Below are 17,877 nucleotides of genomic sequence, written 5' to 3'. Positions count from 1 at the left end.
CATCTACTTGTTCATTACTATGGGACAGTTGGAGATGGAATTTGAATATTGAAACAATGTTGCAAAGGTCTGAGAGACATACAATAAGGTTTATACAAATCTCTACTGTTGAAAACTAAATGTTAGTCTAAAAGAAATGTGAGATAATGTCTAGATGCATTTTACAGTGGATATCAAGTTAATAAGTTGCCTGGCTGGGCTGATGAGACAGTGGATTGTGCAGTCAGATGGAACAGAGTAAATAGGCATTTTAGCATCATAGATTTAGCCGGTGGTAACTTGTGGAATAGACACCGTCTGGAATGTGCTTCTAAACAATCAGCATTCAGGATTAGACCCACCCGTTGTATAAATACTTTTAAAACATCTATGCACACATTTCTCACTCTCTTGCCATGAATAGCATACATGATACTTAGTTATGAATATTTGCCTTAAACTGTGAAATAACCAATGTGAATCTAAGTGTCCAGTGTACGTGTCGGTTGAGTGAGGCATTGATGTGTCAGCATGGGCCTAGCTGAACGCTGTAACGACCAGCCCTGACCTAAGCGCTCTTTATTTAAAGACGCCGCTCGTGTTTCAAGCACTGTCTCACATTCCTACCTCTCACTTTTTATCTCTCCCACTCCCTTCTCCCCCTCCCCTCCTTTTTTCCAGGTATGGCCTCGCAAGTGCAAGTCTTGTCCCCTCACACTCTCCAGTCAAGTGCCTTCTTTAGCGTGAAGAAGCTGAAGGTGGAGCAGAGTTCATACTGGGATATGACAGGGTACGGCACACACAGCAAAGTCGTCTACAGTCAGAAAAGCAAGCAGCAAGTGTCGCACGCCACCCCTCTTGGCATCAACTCCTCTCTGCCCTACGAGCAGCCAGCGCTCATCTTCCCGTCTAGCGCGGGGCACATCGTGGTCGCCTCGGCCAGCAGTACCTCGGGCACCGCAGGGCCTCTGGGGCCTCTGTTGTGCTTGGCCAGTAGCAGTAGCGGCAGTGGAGGCGGAAGCGGAGGAGGAAGTGGTGGAGCCATCCACAACCTGACCCGTCGCAGCACCGTCAGTCTGCTGGACACCTACCAGCGATGCGGGCTTAAGCGCAAGAGTGAGGAGCTTGACAACAGCAACAGCAGCGTGACGATCATCGAGGAGCACGGCAGCGGCACAACGATGATCCAGAACGCAGCCAGCGGGGCCACGGTGGCCATCGCCACGGCAACGGCCACATCGACAGCCACCTCCAAGAACAGTGGTTCCAACAATGAAGGGGACTACCAGTTGGTGCAGCACGAGGTGGTCTGCTCCATGACCAACACCTACGAGGTGCTAGAGTTCTTGGGCAGAGGCACCTTCGGCCAGGTGGTCAAGTGCTGGAAGAGGGGCACCAACGAGATTGTTGCCATCAAGATCTTGAAGAACCACCCGTCATACGCGCGCCAGGGCCAGATCGAGGTGAGCATCCTGGCCCGGTTGAGCACGGAGAGTGCAGACGACTACAACTTTGTGCGTGCCTACGAGTGCTTCCAGCACAAAAACCACACGTGCCTGGTGTTCGAGATGCTGGAGCAGAACCTGTACGACTTCCTCAAGCAGAACAAATTCAGTCCACTGCCGTTGAAGTACATCAGACCGGTCTTGCAGCAGGTGGCCACGGCCCTGATGAAGCTCAAGAGCCTGGGCCTGATTCACGCTGACCTGAAGCCGGAGAACATCATGTTGGTGGACCCCTCCAGGCAGCCGTACCGCGTCAAGGTCATCGACTTTGGCTCGGCCAGCCACGTGTCCAAAGCTGTGTGCTCCACCTACCTGCAGTCCAGATACTACAGGTAAGAGCAGTTTCTATCACCTTGATTTAATCAGGAAATCCCACTGAGATCAGAAAACCTCTTTCCCAAGAGAGATCTGGCAGTTGGTTTGATAAAAAATAGGGTTTGAAAAGGTTTAGATGGGACAGCTCTGTGCCAGTCTTATGAGGTGTAGTTGGTTAGGGTCTCTCCTTCTCCCTCTACCTCTCCCTCTCTCTCTCTCTCTCTCTCTCTCTCTCTCTCTCTCTCTCTCTCCTCAGTGTTAACCCTCCCCCTTTCCGCTGTGAGATGCGGGGACAGTAAAAACTCTGAGGCTTGCTGAGAAACCAGCTGCTTATCGTGTTTAATATGATAAAACACCCATGTTGTGGTGCTGCTTTGAAGATTAAGAAGGCAGGTCTGTTGAGTAGTGTGCTGCTTTACAGCGTGGCGGTAACAGCGCCACAATGACAGCACCAGGGAAATATTTGCCGCAGAGACATTTTCGGTCTCAAACACTAGTTTCTGAGAAAAATGTGTTTGATGTTGTGTTATTAGAAAAACAAGCCAGAGAAACCCCTCATTGAAGAGGGACTGTAAACATGTAGAGGGACTGTAAACAGTCCGCTCCCCCCGCCCCACCAAGGCTCCCATTTTCCCCGGGATGGAGATGTGGGGTCAGGCTGAGTTCTTCATCCCTGTAATCCACACCAGCGGGCCCAGCATTAGAAACAGATGACTCGCTGGGTAGGGCTTTCTTCTCCCCTACTTCTTAAAGTATGTTTTGCCTATAGCAAACTCCGCTGTTTGGGCTACACCGCGTTGGTGGGAGCGAGAAGTCTAATAGTGTTCACACAGAGAGCAGCTTTGTTGCTGTTTAGGCACGGCCTAGTCTGGGGAGAGCAGGTGTGAGGCACAGTAAGCACACACACACACACACACACACACACACACACACACACACACACACACACACACACACACACACACACACACACACACACACACACACACACACACACACACACACACACACACACACACACACACACACACACTCTGCAGAGAGGTTTATGTTGATAATGTGTTGGTGTGAGATGTTTATTTTATATCTGCCATGGCAGATTATTGTTTTCTGCAGCTTATGTAGATGATAGAGAAAGGTGTTTAGACTTGAAAGGGACTTAGAGTAATTGATATCAACCTGAATGTGTGTCATTTAAAAGCTTGTTCTGGAATTATCTCGCATAAGACCATGTGATATACATTTTTATAGAGTGCTATGCCTCCATTTCATTTGAAATGGAAATGAGGTTAATAAGAAAAAACCCTCTCATCATGATCTAACACTCTATATGTGTCCCAACAGTCTCTTTAGTTGGAGAATGAGGTAGAGGCTAACCGAAATATGCAAATGGGGAAACACTACAGTATCCCCCTCTACTCTACCTATCTCATCTTAAATAGAAGCTTAGTAACCAATGATGAATATGTAGGCTATGTCTATGCTAGTAGGCCATCTTAAATAGTAGCCTATGTACAGTACCTTCTGAAATTATTCACACCCCTACTTCTTCCACATTTTGTTGTGTTACAGTCTGAATTCAAAATGGATTACGTTTAGATTTTGTGTCACTGATCAACACACAATAACCAATCATGTCAAAGTGGAATTTTGCATGTAGAACATTTTAGAAATCAATAGAAAATGTAAAGCTGAAATGTCTTGAGTCAATAAGTGTTCAATACATTTGTTATGGCAAGCCTAAATAAGTTCAGGAGTAAAAATGTGCTTAACAAATCACATAATAAGTTGCATGGACGCATTCTGTGTTCAATAATAGTGGTTAACATAATTTTTGAATTACTACCCCATCTCTGTACCTGACACATAAAATGATCTGTAAGGTCCCTCAATTGAGTAATGAATTTCAAGAGCAGATTCAACCACAAAGACCACGGAGGTTTTTCAGTGCCTCGCGAAGAAGGGCATCGATAGGTAGATGTGTAAAAACAACAGACGCTGAATATCCCTTTGAGCATGGTGAAGTTATTCTTTAGGCTTTGGATGGTGTATCAATACACCCAGTCACTTGAAAGTTGCCAGAAAAGAAGGAAACTGCTCAGGGATTTCACCATGAGGCCAATGGTGATTTTAAAACAGTTACAGAGTTTAATGGTTGTGAAAGGAGAAAACTGAGGATGGATCAACTCATTGTAGTTACTCAACAATACTAACCGAAATGACAGAGTGAAAAGAAGGAAGCCTGTACAGATAAAAAATATTTCAAAATATGCATCCTGTTTGCAACAAGGCCCTTATTACTGCACAAAATGTGGCAAAGAAATTAACTTTTGGTCCTGAATACAAAGCGCTATGTTTGGAGCAAATCCAACACAGCTAGTGGTGGCCCGTCATTCAGTGCCCCACCTATTTTGAGACCCACATTTTTAGAAGAAAAATATATATTTTTTTTTTTTGGGGGGGGGCATGTTATTTTGGCATTAATACGTGTCACATATCAGTTTGTAAACTATGTAAAAAAATGTATATCATTGAATTAATAAAGCCGCGTACAAACATGGTCTCTTTTTTACTTTCTTGAGTAAGGCAGCTCCAAAATGCAGCCGCTTCAGCCTAGCTCAGTGCTTTCTGTGGTGGTGTGGCAGCCAGCGAAAATAGGAGCATGGCGCTGATTGGCTCAGTGTTCTGTCACTCATGGGGACACTACAGTCACAGGCCAAGTCTAAGTCCTTAGTAAGAGAAGACATCAAAAATTTCAGCCCTTTGGCTCCTGCCATAGAGTTATATTATAAGTACCCTTCCAAGAAGACTCAAGGTCATTGGCCACAGATAAAATGACTTGAAATAACATTATATCTACAGTAGCTTTGATTGGAATGATCATGTCAACATCTTACTTCCAAAATCTTAGCTAGCAGTCATCATCATGAATCAAGTCGCCAAACCCACTGGCTCCAGGTCATCTATAAGTCTTTGCTAGGTATAACTCCGCCTTATCTCAACTCACTGGTCACCATAGGAACACCCACCCGTAGCACGCGCTCCAGCAAGTATATTTCACTGGTCACCCCCAAAGCCAACACCTCCTTTGGCTGCCTTTCCTCCAGTTCTCTGCTGCCAATGACTGGAACGAATCACAAAAATCACTGAAGTTGGAGACTTATATCTCCCTTACTAACTTTGAGCGTCAGCTGTCAGAGCAGCTTACCGATCGCTGCAGCTGTACACAGCCCATCTGTAAATAGCCCATCCAACCAACTACCTACCTCATCCCCATATTTGTTTTTGTTTTTCTGCTCTTTTGCACACCAGTATTTCTACTTGCACATCCTCATTTGCACATATATCACTCCAGTGTAAATTGCTAAATTGTAATTACTTTGCCAGTATTGGCCTATTTATTGCCTTACCTCCTTATTTCATTTGCACACACTGTATACAGATTTTAATTTTGTGTTATTGACCGTACGTTTGTTTATCCCATGTGTAACTCTGTGTTTTTGTCGCACTGCTTTGTTTTTGTCGCACTGCTTTGCTTTATCTTGGCCAGGTCGTAGTTGTAAATGAGAACTTGTTCTCAACTGGCCTACCTGGTTAAATAAAGGTGAAATTTAAAAAAAGAAAAGTCTACAATCTGTTGGCAAATTCTTTTTAATCCTTGTCATAGGGCTCCCGAGTGGCGCAGTGGTCTAAGGCACTGCATATCAGTGCAAGAGGTGTCACTACAGTCTCTGGTTTGAATCTAGACTGTATCACATCCGGTCTTGATTGGGAGTCCCATAGGGCGGTGCACAATTGGCCCAGTGTAGTCTGGGGTAAGCCGTCATTGTAAATAAGAATTTGTTCTTAACTGACTTGCCTTGTTAAATAAATGTAAAAAATAAATAGTGAAGAGAATTTATTGGTCAAATGTATGGGTGCTCATTGGCCATTGGACATACACAGCAAGTTGGAAATTGCTAATTCAACAATGAGTGGTTTGGAAGTAATCAGTGGCTAACTGCAAGCATTCCAAAGCAATCACTAGCCTGCTATTTAGTGGAGTGGCTGTGTGTGTTTTTTCCGAGTTCCCACTATAAATCCAGAGAATTCCAGACTTTGATGACAAAGTTTGATGACAGAATTTGCCAACAAAGGACTGCCGCGCCACCTTCCTGTTTAAGTGAGGTGAGGTGAGCTGAATCCAAAAATGTATTGTATACTGCTGCATAAATGATATAATATGCCAGGGAGATATGTATACTGTAGCTAAGAAAGTAATACTAAGTGTACGTTGTGTACTAAGCTGTTAGTAGCCCATGTGCCTCACCCTAATAACTTGGTCTATTTCTCCAACGCAGTATTGTAAACACATCGTTCGTGGCCGGTGTGTGATTGTTTGCAGAATTATTTCTGTACAGCTTTGACAGTGCTACTGATAGTAGTGGTAGCGCTTGGCTTGCACATGCAAATTCAGCACACACAACATTCTATAATAGAATTGTCTTATTTGACGTGTCAAATTAAAAGCTTATTTAACGAGTCAAATTGTGTAATTTGACGTGTATCTTTATGACACGCAAATACCCAAACGGCATTCAATGTGCCTCAAGCTAATACTTTGGTCTATTTTTACCTCTTAATTTCGCTTACTGTTCTAACTTGGTGGTGCACATAGCCTACAACCTGTTTTAGAGAAATGTAATCATCGAATAATGTAAGAGCTTTCATTGTCTGCTTATATGCCCCCTTTATTTATACTATGGTTTTGACTTGGTGTACAAGGAGAACACTGTAAGAACGGCCCATGTTCTGAATTGTGTCGCAGTACATTTCAAAAGTGCTGTACAAATAGTTATATTGACTATGTCCGTCGTCGCTCGTTCATTAATGTCTTAATCAAAATTACGGATTGCCTCTTATCCATTTATTGTCCCCTCATGCCATAGTTTGTACATCTCAATTGTCAGTAGAAACCACATTTGTTTAAGCAAGTCAGCCATATCAGCTATGTTTTTTTTAAAGCCAGTAAATGAGGCTGAATGAACTGTTTCGCTGCCAGACAAGGCTCTGCTGATAGCCAGGTGTAGCAGTGGTAAGGTGTTGGGACTCTGCTGTTGGGGCAGCTTTATGTAGGCCCTAATAGTTTGTGGGCACCGTTTGTCACCGTTATAGTGCAATTAATGTAGTGTTTAGTGTTGTGTTGTGTAGTGGCTTTGCTGACATGCATCCCACATATTTAAAAGAAATTCCCCACCAAGATTGACATGCTAAAATTGCCACTGAACACAACACATAACTGAGTACCTCTCTTCATATTTTCAAGCATGGTGTTTGCTGCATCATGTTATGGGTATGCTTGTCATTGGCAAGGATGTTACGTTCCCCAGTTTCTGTGTTGGTGTGGGTTTGTAAGTGTGTCTATTTCAGGAAATGGCTTCCCGGATTCCAAAAGCAGCTGATTGGTCGGCTGGAGCTCTGACCCCTCCCTCTGTGCAGGAGATACAGCTGTTTCTTCAATTACCAACTCCTTCTCCAGCTTTATAAAAGCCAGTGTTCCTTTGTCAGAAGAGAGCTTCTTTTTATATCCTGTGTTGGTTAGTGAAAGTTTTGTTGATATTATTTTGTAGCTGCTCCTTCAGAGGTATGTGTATGCCAATAAGTCTTAGTGTTTTTGGTTATTTAATTTTTTCACTTAAAGTATAGGTAAATTATTCTGTTTCATTTGTTCCTGGGGGGGAACGCACCTTGGGAGTGTTTAGGCAAGAGGCCTGCGGGCATACATAACCTGTAGTATTTAGTCTGTCTATGCACACTAGGTAAGACCTGGGCGGACCACCCCCTGTATTTTGGTTAGCGTGCCAGGTGGTGCTAAAGGTTAGGTAAGAAGTGGGAAGGCAGGTAAGGTAGGAGAGGGGATTCCTTAACTTTGACTTTCTTTGCTTTGGTTGCGTCCAGCCCATTTTCCCCACATTACCGTGTTTATGAATAATAAATTCCCTTGTAAACGGTATTTTTCTCTGCCTCTGTCGTCCTTCCTCGCACCTACGATCACATACTTTTTTTCACTCCACGGGGAATTGAAATGTAGCGGGGTGTTGCGTTCCCTCCAAGAGGCGTATGTAACAAAGGACTAGGAAGTTTTTTGGGGGGATAAATTAAACGGAATAGAGCTAAGCACAGGCAAAAATCTGGTTCAGTCTTCTTTCCAACAGATACTGGTAGATCCTTTCATCAGAACAATAACCTAAAACACAAGGCCAAATATACACTGGAGTTGCTTACCGAGATGACGTTGAATGTTCCTGAGTGGCCTAGTTACAGTTTTAACTTAAATCCCAAGTGGCACATAGGTCTAAGGCACTGCATGGTAGTGCTAGCTGTGCCACTAGAGATTCTGGGTTCGAGTTCAGGCTCTGTCGCAGCTGGCCGTGACCGGGAGACCCATGGGGCGGTGCACAATTGGCCCAGCGTCGTCCGGGTTAGGGGAGGGTTTGGCCGGTAGGGATGTCCTTGTCCCATTGTGCACTAGCGACTTCTGTGCACTCTGACACGGTCGCCAGATGTACGGTGTTTCCTCTGACACATTGGTGCGGCTGGATTCTGAGTTAAGTGGGCATTGTGTCAAGAAGCAGTGCAGTTGTGTTTCGGAGGACGCACGAGACCTTCGCCTCTCCCAAGTCTTTACGGGAGTTGCACAAAATTGGAGAGAAAAAGGGGTTAAAACATTTTTTTAAAATCTATGGCAAGACTTGAAAATAGCTGTCTAGCGATTATGAACAACCAACTTGACAGAGCTTGAAGAATTTAAAAAAGAATGGGCAAATATTGTACAATCGAGAGACTTGTGAAAAAAGAATCACAGCTGTAATCGCTGCCATGATCGTTAACAAAAAATTACAATTAAGTCCATTTTATCCCACTTTGTAACACAACAAAATGTGGAAAAAGTCAAGGGATGTGAATACTTTCTGAAGGCACTGTACATGTTGTTTTTCCTCTTGGATAAGAAGCAGGCCAGTAAAACTATACAGAGCTGTTTGTTTTCTGGTTAAGGAGTGGAGAGAAGATTATCCCTTCATTTCCTCTTGTTTGGGGGGGGGGGGGGGTGGGGGGGGGTGGCTGACACTGACCAGAGTATTACCCATCAGGCCTCATCTCTCCTCTCCGACCTACATTTGGAGCAGGTCTGGGACTGGGTGCCCTTTGTCAATGCTATACGACGTGTGTGTGAGTGTGCGTGTGCTTGTGTGTCGCTCAGAAATTAGTCTGTACTAGTAAATGCATAGTGTTAGTGTCATAAAGGTAATTGTGGTGACATTCACGGGGCAGTGTTTGGCTGTATTTATGATAGGTTCAAAAGGCCACATACACATAGGCTTAACATCAAAGCGGCCCATGATGATTTCAGATGAACAGATAACTAAATGATGCCTGTTCGGGAAAGGATGTATTTTCCAGGGAACTGTTATATAAAAATGTGCTCAGTCACTCTGGCTTTGTGCACAAAGTTCTCCATAATGATTTATTTTGGTCCAGGCTATAATCCATGGGGCAGGTCCACTCGACCTCCACCACGGCTAGCCTAGCAGCACCAGACAGGATGTTCACCTTATTTCTGTTTAGGCAACATCTCTCAATTTTTATCAGGTTTTCAAAAGCTCCTCTAGACCTTTGATATTAAGCTTGGAAGTTGCAGTGTGAAAATTGCCCTGCTTCTGCTATGAAGAGGGCTTTGCCCTGCTTTATGTGTTTTATTTACGTACTGATTTCTGCTTTATACGGAAGTCATTTTAAACCCTCTTCCCATCCCTCTGTCTTTACTTGCTCTCTTACTTACTGTGTTTCGTGAGAATGTGATCCCTGCTACATGGCTGTTTGCAGGCCATAGATATGCTGCTGAGGGTACGTGAGCGTTGCAAGTGATTTATGGATTTTCCACAAGGTTGACTCATGCAAATAAAACACGGTTTTCAAGGTAAACATGAGCAATGCCATGAGGAAGCTCCTCCGATAGGAGTGGTTCTAATTAATCAAACACTGAGAAACACAGTACATTTGTTTCTTGTGTACTTTTAGTCTAAATCTATTATTGCTAGCACGGCACAGCCTTGTAGTCAGTGTATAAAGTCCTTCTATGCGTCTATTTGGCCTGCAGACCTGTAGCCTGTGTCTGCAGAGCAGTGCCTGTGCTGGTGCGGACCATACTGTGTGTTTATTCAGTTTGTTACGTCAGCTAGCTAGCTAGCTAGCCTCCCCATGGCCTCCCTCCCTGGCCTCCTTCCCTCCCTCCTCTCTGCGGTACCTAGCTAATGATGTAACAGGTAAACTGGCTCGGCTTACACTGGACCAGATAAAGGGATTATTGTATTGTCCTAGTTGGGTCTGTTTACCCTGTTTATTTCAGTGGAAAGGACATATGATGGGTGAATTGCAGTGAAGTCATTATTTAAGTTTTAGCTGAAATAAATGTAGCTCAGGTTCTTACAGCCGACAGCTAAGCTAGCCATGTTAGCTAGCTATCTATGTGTGGTTGGAGGATGAGGGGATGATTTTAGTAGACAGATGAGGACTAAGGAGGAGACCTGCAGACTCACTGACCCCTGTTATCTGACGTCATCCCATACTGCCTGGGAGCTCTGTGTCTTTTTGTTCCTCATGGGGAAAAGTCCTCCAGGACCCTACAGCCACAGCCTGCCATGACTCATGTCAGATGTAACAGGCAGGAAGTGCCTGCCTGTCACGTCCTGCCTGTCAGTCATTGCCCAATGTCTATACCCCACACATACAGGCTTATTATAGGTGCCCGGGAGGATGAATTCGGGAATAGTCTGCTTTAGCTCCAGTTCAACCAGCGCTCAATCGCCGCACTGAACCAAAAAATATGGAACTTTCTCTTTGGGAGTGGCAGGTAGCCCAGTGGTTAGAGCGTTGGGCCAGTAACTGAAAGGTTGCTGGGGCAAATCCCTGAGCTGACAAGGTAAAAATCTGTAGTTCTGCCCCTGAACAAGCCAGTTGACCCACTTTTCCCCGGGAAGGCCATCATTATAAATAATAATTTGTTCTTAACTGAGTTGCCTGGTTAAATAAAAAAACATTTGGAAGAGTGGGGATAGAGTGCTGTCTGAGACAATCGAGTTCTCCTTGTCTGACTTCTGATGGTTAGTTCGGCAGCGTTTGTATGAAACCAAACGTCAAGCTCTTCCTTTCTATTCAGTTTGACCTGCCATACATTTGCCATCTGAAAGGTGCGTTAGAAATTTTAGGTGGAGTGGAGAAAATAGCCCGACACACGTGACTTGTATTCCTGTAAGGGATATTGGGAGTGCTGACTCCATCAGTGAGTTGAGCTAGCATCTGTGCTGTCAGTCTGCTGAATTGGTATCCATGGCTAGAGGCCTCTCATGGCAGCCTCCTAGAAATCTTAGGAAAGAAATGTCTAAAGGGGACTGCGTTTTACATTTTCTCTTTCCACTAGTGGTGGTGATCTGATCATTTCTAGATACAGTGATAGTGGCATGACCACTCAGCCATATTTAGGGTTTCTCACTTTCAACCCTTAGCCCCAACCAAGCAACCACTATTTCTCTATTACTCTACGCTCTCTATGGTGCTCATTAGCCATAGCATCTCTCAGTCAGGCACAACCAGCACGCTAACGCTACGCTTACAGTCTACACTAACAGGCCCCAGTGTAACACTAGCCCGGCCTAGCTGCTGTTAGCGAAAGAGAATCCAGAGAGCCGTTCCAGCACATTTAACCTGCCTCCGTGTGAGACATCAAGGAGAGATCTTAATGAATGAGGTTGCCGTTAGTTACTGTTCTCTGATGCGTGCATAAGGTGTGTTTTTCTCACCATGGCGTGGACTAAACGCTAGCGGAATCGGGTTACTAGGAGCCAAATTATCGGGGTGGTAGGTAGCCTAGCAGTTAAAAACATTGGGCCAGTAACTGAAAGGTTGCTGGTTTGAATCCCTGAGGCGGCAAGGTAGAGAAATCTGCTGTTCTGCCCTTAAGCAAGGCAGTTAACCCCCAACAACAACTGCTCCCAGGTGCTGATGATGTGGACGTTGATTAAGGCAGGCCTCCACACCTCTCTGATTCAGAGGGGTTGGGTTAAATGTGGAAAACAACATTTCAGTTGAATGCATTCAGTTGTACAACTGACTAGGTATCCCCCTTCCCAAATTTGACTTGCGAGCAGACTAAAGGTGTAGGTGTTGTTTAGATGGCGGTGAAGATTCACAAGTGAGCATCATAGCTGGAGAATGGGAGTCTTCATTGTTGCACATTCCTTGGCAGTTCTTGGCAATTTGCCTCCCAGCAGTGCCAGTTTAGAAATGCAAATAGAGCCTCTTGTTTTTTTTTTTATTGTTCCTGATTTTTTTGTTGTGACATTTCAGTTTCAAGGCTATCGGACTGTTGTTTGTGAATTTTAAGTTGTTGCTCTGTAAAGTGAGGTGCTTTAGGTAAAAGGCCAAAATAATTTACTCTTTCTTTTGACACTGCACCCTCTCCAGGATATATGGCACCGTCTCTAGGATGTATGACAGAATTGTTGTCATTTGTTCAGTGTCTAACCCTCTCCTCTGTTGCTACATTTACTTATCCAGAGCGACTTACAGGAGCAATTAGGGTTAAGTGCCTTGCTTAAGGGCACATCGGCAGCAGAGTGATACTTCCGAGTTCCAGGTCATCTAGTTAGGCTACATTCTAGCACCCATTAATGTCCTCCCCCTAACAGTTACTCATTTTTCAATTTCCATACATTTCCCGATATTAAGCTGGAGAAATGAAGCTGCTGCCTTCATGAAATTTGATGAAACGGAGTGCCGCCCACTCAAGGAATCAAAGCTGAAATCTTCTCTCTGTATCACTGATTTGCTTCTTTGAATCACAGGGTTTTCACTACTGACACTCCAGGTTAGCATAGCACACTCCTGAGGTGGTTAGCATAGCACACTCCTGAGGTGATTTGCATAGCACACTCCTGAGGTGGTTTGCATAGCACACTCTTGAGGTGGTTAGCATAGCACACTCCTGAGGTGGTTTGCATAGCTCACTCCTGGTGTGGTTAGCGTAGCACACTCCTGAGGTGGTTAGCGTAGCACACTCCTGAGGTGGTTAGCGTAGCACACTCCTGAGGTGGTTAGCGTAGCACACTCCTGAGGTGGTTAGCATAGCACACTCCTGAGGTGGTTAGCGTAGCACACTCCTGAGGTGGTTAGCATAGCACACTCCTGAGGTGGTTAGCGTAGCACACTCCTGAGGTGGTTTGCATAGCACACTCCTGAGGTGGTTAGTGTAGCACACTCCTGAGGTGGTTTGCATAGCTCACTCCTGGTGTGGTTAGCGTAGCACACTCCTGAGGTGGTTAGCGTAGCACACTCCTGAGGTGGTTAGTGTAGCACACTCCTGAGGTGGTTAGCGTAGCACACTCCTGAGGTGGTTTGCATAGCACACTCCTGAGGTGGTTAGTGTAGCACACTCCTGAGGTGGTTAGTGTAGCACACTCCTGAGGTGGTTAGCGTAGCACACTCCTGAGGTGGTTAGCGTAGCACACGGTTTTGCGTAAGTGTTTGTGCTCGTGCTGATGTTTTGCCACTGTTCCTGAGTCAGTGGTGGTGGCAGTGCCCGTCCACTGCAGCTGACTGGCACAGGTTCCCTCAGGTCTAAATTAATCATGAGGTCCCCATTTTGCTTGCACGCCTGCCACCCCTCCACAGGGAGCTAGAAAATGCCTTCCCTCCTCTCCCAACCGGGTGCATTAATATTTTAAAGCCCACACCAGGATGGAAAATATGCATCATGGTGCTCGCTGGCTGTGGAAAGAGAAGAACGTTCATTTGAATGTCCTCATTTTAAAGCCAGTCATTTAAAGCCTGTCACAGGAGACCAGAGGCTGGGGCAGTCAGGGGCAGGTCCACAGAGAGAAGCCCAGGGTAGTGCAGCTGGCCTGGGCTGTGCTGAGCTCCATCCGGCCTCTCTGACTGACTGCCACAGTGGATGGAGAATGCCTGGTGGGCATTCTCCCATGATGTGAACAGAAGAAAACAGATGTATTTGTTTTCTCAATAGGAAGAATTTGCTAATGTGCGTATATGAGGGTAAATAGTTTGGCTAATTTGCGCCAGGCAGGCAGGCCTAGTTCATTCTGCTAGCTGAGGTCCCTGTGAGGAGAGAGCAGCAGTTGGCTTGGAGTTCTCTCTCTCTGCCTAATGTGACTGCGGGAGAGCAGACACACACACACACACACACACACACACACACACACACACACACACACACACACACACACACACACACACACACACACACACACACACACACACACACACACACACACACACACACACACACACACACACACACACACACACAGTGATCTGCATGGTCGCCTAGATGCCTCAACCAAACATTTCAACTTTTTAACCTAACCTCCCTTCTAGATGTGTGATGACCCTTTGGGCTTGTCTTGCCAGCCTTGTTTTCTTACCAAGACAAACCAAAAAATTGTTAAACATATCTCAGAGTCCTTTCCTCTCTGGTCCTTTGTCGTCACTGACGTTACCAGACTTAGCTAGGCTAAATGAGATCACCTCTACTCACCACTGATTCTCAGCACCCTGCCCATAAATTACCAACCAACCATCCATCTGTATTCACTAACTGGTATCCATAGACAGAATCTGCTCTCACAGCTGCACCAGTAGTGTTCATCATAACCAGAAAGTGCATGTCAGAAATCCCATTTTGCTTTTAACCAATTCTCATGGACCAAAGAAGTCTCTGTGGACTGAGCACGCATTGGTTCCTTATGTCTCTGTGATTGCCTGTGGAGCTTTACAAATGCATATCATTTTCAGAATATATGAAAAGTGTTCCAAAAGCTATAGGCTAACCAGGAAAATGAAACACTGCGTTAGTAAATCTTATTCCACCCTGGTTGGTTGATAAATAATTGAAAATGGCTAATAGCGTTGTGTGGCAGCAGCAGAAATGCATCACCATGTATCAAATTGCAACTGTTTGGTGCCCGAGGCATCATTTGTTTGGAAAAAGAATTACTCCTGTATTGAATACTGGTTAATAATGAAAAGGGTTAGCATTGGAAAATGGTCTGATCTATATCCAGTGGTTGTTTTTATCTTGGTAGGAGGAGGCACCATTATAGCTAGTGTTGCATTGTTGTTTTTGGACAATATTATATTTGACTCCCAAGTATCGATTTGTATATCGATTTGCAATATGTTTGGAACATCAAATCGCAATAAAATCGCAGTATCGAATCGCAATACAGATACAATTATGAGAATTGCAATACATATTGTAGCAGCACCTCAGTATCATGATAATATCGTATCGTGGGGTCCCTGGCAATTCCCAGCCCTAGCTCATAGCCCTTATTGATGACTACCGACTGCAATGGCTTCAGAAAGAAGGCTGTATAATCAATAGGGCTGTTTTGTGTGTAGAAATATACAGTATTTCTCATTGTTAAATGTGAAGAAAAACGCACTGACTGAATAAAAAAATGTAATAAAAAATAAGAATTGGGGGATAATGACTTTTCTCTGCAACTTCTTGAAGTCTAATCCGTCTGTTTTATGAACGTAGACCATTTATCTGTTTCAACCGACTGTCTTGGCTATTAGCTTATATTGAGTGCACAAGCAGAATAGCACTGTCCAGCATTAAACAATGATTAATCTCCACACAAAAACCTGCTCTAGTCCGACGATAGGAATTGAGGAGAAAAGAGTGGCCTGGAAGAAAAGAAAATTCAAAACATAAATTAAGAAATCTTTCAAAGATGTACATATGGGTGCAGGTCATAGCTTTGTGTTCAAATGTACATATGCTACATGTATGATGCAATGGCTCAGGAGTTTGGAGCTTGTCAAGGCGGAGAGGAGCAGAATGTACTTAGGATCTGTTTGGTGTAGTTACTGATTTATTTTAGCCTTCATAACCCTCATCGCATGGCAGTGGGCTGTGTGCAGCAGAGGGGCAGGATTATGTAGAGGTGATGAGTGTTGCAGACATACTGGCCATGCGCCTTCCCTCGCTCCCTTGCTTCCATTCGTTTCCTTTCTCTCCCTTTCTCGCCTTTTTCCCAAAATGTTCTCCCTTTCTCATTTTCTTTCGCTCTTTTTCCTCCCTTCCTCCTTCTCTCCCTCCATGTCTCACACTAGCCAGGTCATTACACGTGATGGCTCTGAAGTGGCCTCACTGGCCTGAGGTAGCTACAGCTAGCAGAGAGGAGTCACCAGACATAGAGCAGACATGTTCAGACTGGTTATCAATAAGTGAGCGGGGCTAGCCGGGAGAACATGGAACATAGCGTCCTTTCCTGGGAGGGTGACAGCATACCAGCAGTGTCTGTCTCCCAACAGAACATTACTCTCATTACAGCACCCAGCCCCAGCAACATGAACATGGGGAGAATGAAAGAACCGACAACCACGGTTAAAGATAGTCTTTCATTTAGCCAGAGAGACAAGCGAACTCTATCATCAAAACAGATGGCTCTAGTTTAAACAAAGATGTTTTTTTGGGTGGTCATTAGTTCAAGCTGAGAGGGATTACATGCGTTTTCCAGTGCGGTTTGGTTCTGAACATGCGTTATTATCAAGACGCAATGAACACAATGACTTCCAACACCCTTTATCTGCCATCTGCATGCATACCAACCAGCTAAAACTGCTCCTGGATCTTCCAGTAAAGAGGGTTTGCACTGTTAAGACACGCAGCTTCGCTCTCTGCGTTTTCACATTCACCTTTCAAACTCTTATCTTGAAGAATTTAAGGGTCGAGGGCGGGGGATAGGGGGGTTTAGGGGTATAGACGTTCCTCTGTTACCGGCTGGCCAACCCAAAGCAGTCCCCCCCCCCGTCTTTTACTTCACTCAGAGAGCATCAATGCAACTGTGCCGCCGCCACTGCCAACCCTCCTATCCCAGTCTGCACTGCAGGCTGGGGGTGAGACCGACGCCGTAGCATTTTCAACTCACATGCAGCACACAGAAGATTTTTTACAAACATAGCCCATAATATGTAAATAGATCTATTCTAAGTGGCTCTCTCCTTTTTTTGATTCTACATGTTGTCTACAGTGTCTTCAGAAAGTATTCCCACCCCACATCACATAATAAGTTGTATGGACAAATGTGTCAAAGAAATGTACTTTATGCCCTGAATACAAAGCGTTATGTTTGGGGCAAATCCAACACAACACATCACTGAGTACCACTCTTAATTTTTTCAAGCATGGTGGTGGCTGCATCATGTTATGGGTATGCTTGTCATCGGCAAGGACTAAGAAGTTTTTTAGGATAAAAGAAACGGAATACAACAAAGCACAGGCAAAATTCTAGTGGAAAACTTTGTTCAGTTTGCTTTCCAACAGACACTGGGAGACAAATTCACCTTTCAGCAGGACAATAACCTAAAACACAAGGCCAAATATACATTGGAGTTGCTTACCAACTTGACAATGAATGTTCCTGAGTGGCCTACAGTTGAAGTCGGAAGTTTACATACACCTTAGCCAAATACATTTAAACTCCGTTTTTCACAATTCCTGAAATGTAATCATAGGAAAAATTCCTGTTTTACGTCAGTTAGGATCACCACTTTATTTTAAGAATGTGAAATGTCAGAATAATAGTAGAGAGTGATTTATTTCAGCTTTTATTTCTTTCATCACATTCCCAGTGGGTCAGAAGTTTACATACACTCAATTAGTATTTGGTAGCATTGCCTTTAAATTGTTTAACTTGAGTCAAACATTTCAGGTAGCCTTCCACAAGCTTCCCACAATAAGTTGGGGGAATTTTGGCCCATTCCTCCTGACAGAGCTGGTGTAACTGAGTCAGGTTTGTAGGCCTCCTTGCTCGCACACGCTTTTTCAATTCTGCCCACAAATTTTCTATATGATGAGTTCAGGGCTTTGTGATTGCCACTCCAAAACCTTGACTTTGTTGTCCTTAAGCCATTTTCCACAACTTTGGAAGTATGCCTGGGGTCATTGTCCATTTGGAAGACCCATTTGCGACCAAGCTTTACCTTCCTGACTGATGTCTTGAGATGTTGCTTC

General features: G+C 44.5%; 1 protein-coding gene across 7 annotated transcripts in view; it reads left to right on the top strand.

Annotated features, from left to right (window-relative positions):
• Nucleotides 1-17,877, top strand: part of LOC129866835 (homeodomain-interacting protein kinase 2-like) — a 95,772-nt gene that overhangs the window by 17,603 nt on the left and 60,292 nt on the right. For all 7 annotated transcript variants that reach the window (XM_055939806.1, XM_055939802.1, XM_055939801.1 and 4 more), the window contains exon 2: nt 661-1,816. In XM_055939806.1, coding sequence (XP_055795781.1) covers nt 661-1,816 — 1,156 coding nt within the window. The remainder of the gene's footprint in view (nt 1-660; nt 1,817-17,877) is intronic.

Source organism: Salvelinus fontinalis, chromosome 12 (assembly GCF_029448725.1).
Source record: "Salvelinus fontinalis isolate EN_2023a chromosome 12, ASM2944872v1, whole genome shotgun sequence".
Taxonomy (NCBI): domain Eukaryota; kingdom Metazoa; phylum Chordata; class Actinopteri; order Salmoniformes; family Salmonidae; genus Salvelinus; species Salvelinus fontinalis.
Note: the sequence above shows the minus strand (reverse complement) of the source record. Positions and strands in the feature narration are given on the sequence as shown.